At 36.5% G+C, this 8,769-nt stretch overlaps 1 protein-coding gene across 2 annotated transcripts in view; it reads left to right on the forward strand.

The window, feature by feature from the left end:
- Positions 1-8,086, forward strand: part of vcanb (versican b) — a 40,171-nt gene extending 32,085 nt beyond the window's left edge. For both annotated transcript variants that reach the window (XM_067433520.1, XM_067433519.1), the window contains exons 12-15: positions 2,221-2,303; positions 5,049-5,193; positions 5,282-5,464; positions 7,077-8,086. In XM_067433520.1, coding sequence (XP_067289621.1) covers positions 2,221-2,303; positions 5,049-5,193; positions 5,282-5,464; positions 7,077-7,210 — 545 coding nt within the window. In that variant the 3' untranslated portion in view covers positions 7,211-8,086. The remainder of the gene's footprint in view (positions 1-2,220; positions 2,304-5,048; positions 5,194-5,281; positions 5,465-7,076) is intronic.
- The last annotated feature ends 683 nt before the right edge of the window (positions 8,087-8,769 follow it).

The following is an 8,769-nucleotide window of genomic DNA, read 5'->3' on the forward strand; positions in this document are numbered from 1 at the left end:
CAACTTGGAACCGTTTAAAAAATAACGATTCCATTGGAATCGTTTAGAAAATTTATTTTCGGTTCCGATCTTCGGTTCCAAGCGCGCAAGGTTTGGTTTCCATGGCCACCTGATTTCCGGTGCTTGCGCGCCCGCTTGTTCATTGAAGCCCGGTAAGCGGCTCTGAAGTGTGGATTTATTTCACTTTTAAAAGCCTGGGTCAGCACAGTGCGTCAAAAATATCGATACTGAAATATCTGAAAAGATACGATAGCCTGCTCAGCCTACACAATCCATCCCAGCTGCTCTCCTCTCCTCTCCTCTCCTCTCTGACCGACAGCGAGTTGACGCGCAGCCGCATATTCTCATTCAGCCGGTTAACCTCTGAGCACGGCGGACGCGCGTTCTGCTGGACTTTTCCTTACGACTGCGTGTTAGTGTTAGTGTGTGTGATCGGTCTGAATTTCGCGCGGGATTGCACATAATTCTACGAATCCCCGCAGATTTCAAGCTCACATCTGAAGCGCACACACACACATAGCCTACCGTAATAAAGCCCCCTCTGACATACAAGTGCAAATATTCGCTTCTTTTTCCAGCTTATTATTGGTCAAATACACTCAAACTAATTCTCATTGCACACTTTGAACAGTATGTAAACACAGTCTGAAACAAGCAGTTCTTAAAGGGACAGCAGTCATTTGTTATTCAAAGTCAAACTACAAAAAGACAAACGATCACACTGCTCTTGACCGATCAACTTTTCTAACTTTAATGGTTTTATATGAAACTATTTAATTTTTTGCAAAAACATTATCCAATGTTATTTTAAATTTATTTAGCCACTTTGCGTTTTTTTATTCAGTTTCTTACCTGAATGTTAGACCTACCTGAAAAAATAAAGCAGTCTATTTCATTTATATCTTTTATTCTATTGTATTTATTGCTATTTTTTGTAATATGTATCTTTGTTTATTCAATTTACCATTCAAAATCAAGCTTACTTGTGCTGTGTGTAAACTATTGCAACACAATTACCCCGTTGTAAAAAATACATTGAGTTAACAAATATTTGTGAGATAATTTTAATAGTAATTGATCAATGTTTATATATGAGAAAAAGCTTAAAAGCTTTATCATATAAAGTGATCTCTTCAGAAGAAATGTTTGATTGCCTAGACTTTCAAAAGACAGACAAAAAAAAATTATATAAAAAATATCAAATTGACAGTATATGCAGCGTTTTTCCCCCGTTGTATTGAAAATAGCATTGAATATCGGTGACATGTTTTGACTCCACCCCTCAAAGAATCGGAATCGAGAATCGAAAAGAACCGGAATCGAAAGTAAGAATCGGAATCGGAATCAGAATCGTTCAAATCAAAACGATGCCCAACCCTAGTGATTAATATATATATATATATATATGATTATTATGTAAATCACGATATTATGATTAACTATATGTCTTTCTCCACTCACGACTCAACATTTTAGCAACTGTATAGTGATGGTTTTGGCAAACACCCACAGCAGCCTAACATTGTGGTGGCAAGTTTTGACAGACACATTTTCATCAAATAAAAAAAAAATCTACTTCTGTAAGTTTTATATGTGACCAAAAAAAAAAAGCACAAAACAGATACTCAGAACAAATGAATTCTAGCAATGATTAAACAAAGCATATGTCATATTAAAAGTGCCTGACCACGCTGTTGACTCTAAACTAAACAATCTTCATCTTGGCTGCTCTGGGCACAGAAACGATGTGTTTGTCATTTGATGTGTGGTTTGGGTTAACTGATTTCCTGCTATTTTCACTTCAGCCAGGTATTCTGTTAAAGATGTCAAACAAGTTTTCAAAGGTCCTCACACAAAAAGATTTATAGATATTTTCTATATGGATTCTCTAAAATTACACATTCAGTTAAATTTAAATATATACATATTTTCTAATTTCCCAGTTTAATATGTAGAGAGAGCTATAAGTGGATTGATTATCCCAAAAAGTATAAGCATGTGGTGCTATCAAAACATTGCTCTGTTTGTTTGAGTTTCCCGACCAGCCTGACTCAGCAGTTTGAAGCGGGAACTGTCCATTTTTCCCACCAAAAGCTGCAGAATGGAATAGACATGTATAAAACTGCACTGTGCACCGCATCTTAATTCTTCTATAGTCATATGATAGTTTGTATTGACTTGGCAGAGATATAGATTAAATTCTGTGTAATTGTCTTGTAGGTTTGGGCCATGACTATCAGTGGATCGGGCTGAATGATAAAATGTTTGACAATGATTTCCGCTGGACTGATGGACACCCTATGGTAAGATGGGATTCATTATTTTGATCCAAACAATGTCTGTTTATTAGATGCACGTCTGTGTTCCAGGTGACCAGGATTGTAGAGAGATGAGTCATTCTTGTTTTGTTTTCGTTTTTTTGGGGGGGACAATGATTAAAAGTGTCATGAACTGGCTTTTTATTTTTTTTTACTGCTGTCTAAGGTCAACATATGACGCCTGCGTGGTTTTTACATTTAAAAACATCATAATGAATAAATAATAGGCTATTTTCCACCCTGGTTTTGAGGCTCACTCCTGCAAGCTCGGATTTTATGGGCGTGCCGCACTGAAGACTTGGAAGTAAACGCCCACAGCTAGGATCGGAGAAGATTTGCATATTTAATGAGCTTCGGCTCCCCCGCGAACACGCGTGAGGGACTGTTTTGAAAGTTGGTGGGAAAACGGTAACAGGAATGATTCTCTCACAGGGCTCGCAAAACGACTTTCTCAAACAAACACAATGATTTATCTCATCCGTCCGCGTTTGATTGGAATGCTATTTTTTATTACTTTGCTCTCCCGATTGGTGGATATAAGCGTGAACCGTGCAACACACACACACACACACACACACACACACACACACACACACACACACACACCAAGTACGTTGCAGAGAGCATGATCAAAACTTACGCAAATTGTAATGGGTTATACACCATGGAATATATATATATATATATATATATATATATATATATATATATATATATATATATATATATATATATTAGGGGTGACCCCGAATAGTCGAAGATTCGATGCATCGATATGCGGAGCCTGATTCGACCACCGATCTCACGGTCGAATCTTCGCTAGTGTTATGAAACGAGGATCATACCATTTTGGCAATATGGGGGTGCTCAATATTTTAAAGACCTGTCACGGCGCTGAGCTGAGCTGAGCATTGGTTTGCGACCCCTTTAAGGGCGCTGAGCTTCGCACCGCGCCTTTAAAATTAGAACACGTTCAATGAGTGGACACACACCGGCGGCAGCATTCAGCGCCTGTCCGCGGCCACTCAGGAAGTTGTTTAAAATCCTGCTGCACCTTTCGTGCAGCTCATCTGTCAGTCAATACAAAATTGAGCTCGCGTGTATATAATGTGCACGTCAAGTGGCGGTGTGAGTGAGATCCTGAAGCATGCGGGGCTGAGCTTCGCGTATGTCTTCACCCCCTTTAGGCACAATCGGCTGAAGAACGTGCTTGTAAACTCACTCAAAGTGTTCTTTTCCTCTCTAGGCAGGTATTTTTTTAGGTTTATTTATCAAAATGTTCTTTTATATATTTGTGTGAGGTTCTGTATTTCGATCGCGGCTTTAACATGTTATGAGAAAACGGTTTATTATGTTTATCCACCACATTACCTTTTAGGCTATTTAAACCTAAATAAGAAAGCCATTGTCAGTTCGTCAGTTGGCTGGCAGTTTTGGTCGCTTTATTAAAAGTTGTTGCTGTGTGCAGTGTGTAAAGGAAAATAAAAATAGTTTTACCCTTCTGCTGACAGTGTCGTGACCCTCCCAACCCATTCACACACACAGATTCGACAATCAGTCGACCATAGAGAGATTCGACAATTCTGATTCGATTGTCTAAATCCTTAGTCGAGGACAGCCCTAATATATATATATATATATATATATATATATATATATATATATATATATATATATATATATATATATATATATATATATATATATATATATATATATATATATATATATTCGACACGATCATTTAAATATACTCCAGGGTTTCTACTGATACAAAGCCATATGCTAATTGCTGAAGTAACCCTTTATTGATTTAAAAATGCTATAGGTTTTAAAAATGTTGAATTTATGCAGTTAATGTGTCATGTTGGAAATTAAAGTGCACATTGCATTGTAGGATACAGTATTCTACATGCAGTAGTGTGCTTTGGTGGTATACTTCATAACTTCTGATTGTGTTATAGCCATGGATAAATAACTGGAAGAATATCAAAGTAAAACTTTTTGTTTATGTTTATGGCAATAATTGCTGCACTCTTACATTAAAAATACTGCTTTTTATTTTATATTTAGTAGTATGCTATTGTGAATGAAAGTCATTACAACATTAAAGGCTATACAGAACAACCTTTTTGTGTGGTTCAGGTAAACCCTATGTTATTGGGACAAAATGCCCTGATAAAGATGGGATAATCCTTATCTGTGTGGGGACATTTTTTGGTTCCCATGAGGACAATAGCTTATAAATCATACTAAGTGATGTTGTTTGAAAATGTAAAAATGCAGAAAGTTTTAGGGATTGTGGATAAAATATACAGTGGATAAAATATACAGTTTATACAGTAAAAATCCTTGAAAAAAAAATGAAAATGTGTTTGTGTATACATGTATTTATATTCATATCCAACAATTATACATATTATTATGAACAATGATGATTTTACTTACAATCTACAGCATACATCTTTTTTTAATTTATTTGATGCATTTTCTGCCTTTATACGTATGAAATGGGGCTTATGTGTTTGTTCAAACCATGCAAATTGAGTGCAGCAGTACATTTTGTTTGAATAACGTACCCATTTTATCAAGGAAAGTCCCATGTAATCCTTCCAGATGTGTATAAAATTCAGTCTATTTTGATTCTAAGTGATCTTTGCACCCTCATGTGGGCACATGCAGTAGTGCACAAATAGAATAACACACTCTACTCGTGTTCTTGTGCACTAGCAATTTGAGAACTGGAGAGAGGGGCAGCCGGATAACTTCTTCTCCACGGGCGAGGACTGCGTGGTGATGATCTGGCATGAGGACGGCCAGTGGAATGATGTGCCGTGCAATTATCACCTGACCTTCACCTGTAAGAAGGGCACAGGTGAGACCTCCTCCTTATCCTCGTCTGGTCTGCAGTGTTGCTTTCAGTGAGTTCTTTGTCTTTGACCTTCTTTTTTCCTCCGTCCCAGTGTCCTGCGGTCAGCCGCCTGTCATAAAAGACGCCCATATCTATGGCAGCATGAAGCCGCGCTATGAGATCAACTCTCTGGTCAGGTATCACTGCAAGGACGGCTTCATCCAAAGACACGTTCCAACTATCAGATGCCAAGAAGATGGCTTCTGGGACAAGCCCAAAATCGCATGCTTGAATCGTAAGTCGTGCTCTCTGAATAAATTGTTGCTACGTTTAATTCAATTAAATAAGTATTATTTAAATATTATTAAAGTATTTTAAAGATTTTTGTTTTTATATTTTCAGTTTTAATTAGTATTTAAATGGGTAGTTCCGTGGTTTATTTCTAGGCTAGGTTGTGTTTATAGGGTGCAGTATAACATGTCTACTTCTTTTCTTTTTTAAACGCTGTATTTTTCTTATATTTGACCTTTATTCCACACCGCTGTCTCCACTGTCCTTTGAACGGCTCGTTTGCTTCCTGCTTCTATGAAGCCCATCCCTCTGAAAAACGCAATGGTCTTAGATTGGTTAGATGGCCAAATGTAGTTTCCTGTATTTTTATTGGCTGAAGTGCCAAGCACAGGTTGTCCGGAAACGCCACACCCCTTACCATTACGGGCAGAAGTCACATCTGCGGTGACTAGCGAGGGTTTATGATGTCACAAACCCAGAAGAAGCTCGTTGTAGTCCAAACCGGCCGTTTTTGTAGGCAATAAACTGCCATAACTATAAAAGACAATATCTCCGTTTGCATTGAACTTTCAGCGCTGTACACTCTAAAAAATGTTAGGTTGTTTTAACCCAATGTTGGGTCAACTATGGACTAACCCAGCAATTGGTTTGTTTTAACACAGCGATTGGGTTGTTTTAATCCTGCAGTTGGGTTAAATATTTGCAGACAACCCAATTGCTGGGTTAAAACAACCCAACTGCTGGGTTAGTCCATATTTGACCCAACATTGGGTTGTTTTTTAACATTGGAGTGTAACTTTGCAGATACTGTTTATGCTCAAGCAGCAACATTACACACTAACTAAAGTTAAAAAAGTGAAATTGCATGCAACCACCCCTTTAAGTATTTTTTTTGTCATTTTGTAATGTGTGCTTTTCTCATTTGTATTTTATTTTTATTTGTATTTTAGTTTTAAAGCACTAGTACACTTAATTTATTAAGGTTACTAGTATTTAAACTTCATCGAGATGTATATATGTGTGTGCGTGTGTGTGTGTTTGTGTGTGTGTGTGTGCGTGTATATATGTATATATATATATATATATATATATATATATATATATATATATATGATTATATTTAGATATTAAATGTCATTCTCACAATGGCAGTAAATTATTCATTGGTCATTCATTCAGGTCAGAAAAAATAGTCAGATTATATTACCTTAAATGTGTAATGTAATGGATTATTTAACTAACTACAATTGTAGTCATGTAGCTTGGAATCAGTAACTGACTACAATAAATAAATAAAAAACATACCCAGTACTATATTTTTCATCTAATTTTTTATATAAAACTTTTAATGGAAATAATCACATTTTATTACATTTATTTCAATTAAGGGAAATAATTTTGTAATGATTTTTGAAAATTAATTTAGTACTCATTCAATATTGGGGGCTGATTTAGACATAGAAAGTGCATTCCAGGTCTTCTGAAGTCATACAATAGAGGTGAAAAAAGTAATCATTCCGAAATAGAAAAAAAGAGTCAAATGGGTTTGGAAATGAAGGCAAGTAAATCCTATTTTGGTAAACTATCCTAACATATTTTTGCCTTTTAATCTGCAGCATCTACATACCAGAAGACGTATGCACACAAATATCAAAACAATAACTATTACAACAACAGTAAGAGACGCTACAGGGAGTCGACGCAGTACCGCCATCGCTGGTCAAAAACAACTGATGACTCCATACACTGATCTCCATCCAGAGCTACAGATTCTTCACATCCACAGAGAAGGTCTTCAGTCTGAAGCGGCAAAGCCAAACTATGTGCCTGATGAATGTTTTAGAGCTGAAAGTGAATTACCCTGACGGACTGCAAAAAACACCATCACCCACCCACTGAGAGTGTGCTTTATCTTTGACTATGCAATAGTGTACATCACATATTGTAATAATGTCTTAATGTTTTGACAGGGGTAGGGGGTTTCTGGTTGAAATGTATATAGTAGAGATAATGAACAAGTAAAAGCAGCTGTGAATGGTGACTTAACCTTTGCTTACGAAGAACTGAATTTCCTTTTTTCTCTGGCTCAGTAAAAGAGCACTATGGTACGAGCAGAGTATAAACAGAACAATTACAGTACGCATGTACAAAGAGTAAAAGAACAATAGGCATTATATTGTTTCACAAGGGGGGTTCAAAAGGGATGTCACTGGCTGGAAGACAAACAATGCTGAAAGGACTGCAACTCATGACTGGAAAACAAATCTTCATCGTCATCTTCCTCGGCAGCATCCTCTCTAGTTGTGAGGATTACTCTGATAACACCAAACTATTGTACACTCTCATAATCATATTCACATATGGCATCAAAATATATATTTTAGGTGTTTTTTTATATGTGGGTTTGTAATATAACCATTTTTACTTTTTTAAATGAATGTCATGGTAAAATATGAAAATATGAATACTGTATGTGTGGTTGAATGAACTAGCAATTTTGTCAAACATTGTTACAAATGTTACATGAAGCCATAGAAGTTTAATTTATTGCTGAAAATACATAGGCCTATAACAATGAATGAACTGTGAGATTTTAAATAATAAAGCGCTATTAGTATATTATGAACACGTTTAAACCGTGTGTTTTATTACATTTCATAAAAAGCCCGAGTTAATTGTGATAGAAAGCGTTCGTGGATGATGTTGACCAAAAGAGGGCGACGTGACAGTAACGGAGATTTTCCGGCGCCATTATGAAGTTGACACGTGACAGGAATGAACGTACACCTCTGTTTTGACGACTTTCTAGTCGACGCCTAACTTGGTTACATTGACAAGGTAAGAACGTGGGTGGTTAAACATTAACACTATTCAATGTGCTTTTGAGAGCTTATAAATATGCAAAGCTTCTGGAGCAAATGTATTGAGACCACAAAAGGCTATAGGTTTTAGTTTTATTGATATCTGCCCTGGAAAAATACACAGTGACCAACTATCTATCCATAATTTTTGTGTGTGTGTGGCGTTACTTCATGTATGTTAGCCTTAGGCCATCTTACTGTAGTGCTGTAGTCAGTAATGTTTATGATACCATTGTTGTCAAATTTCGCAGGTTCTAATAATATGATTAAAATGTAACAGCTTACAAGTTTTGAGATGCCAACCTCCTCCCTGCCATAATGTTCTTGGACTTTTAAAGGGTTAGTTCACCCAAAAATGATATTTCTTTCATTAATGACTCACCCCAATGTCATTCCACACCCGTGAGATTTCTGTTCATCCTCGGAACACAGTTTAAGATATTTTAGG

The sequence above is a fragment of the Pseudorasbora parva genome, chromosome 23 (genome assembly GCF_024679245.1).
Source record: "Pseudorasbora parva isolate DD20220531a chromosome 23, ASM2467924v1, whole genome shotgun sequence".
Taxonomy (NCBI): Eukaryota; Metazoa; Chordata; class Actinopteri; order Cypriniformes; family Gobionidae; genus Pseudorasbora; species Pseudorasbora parva.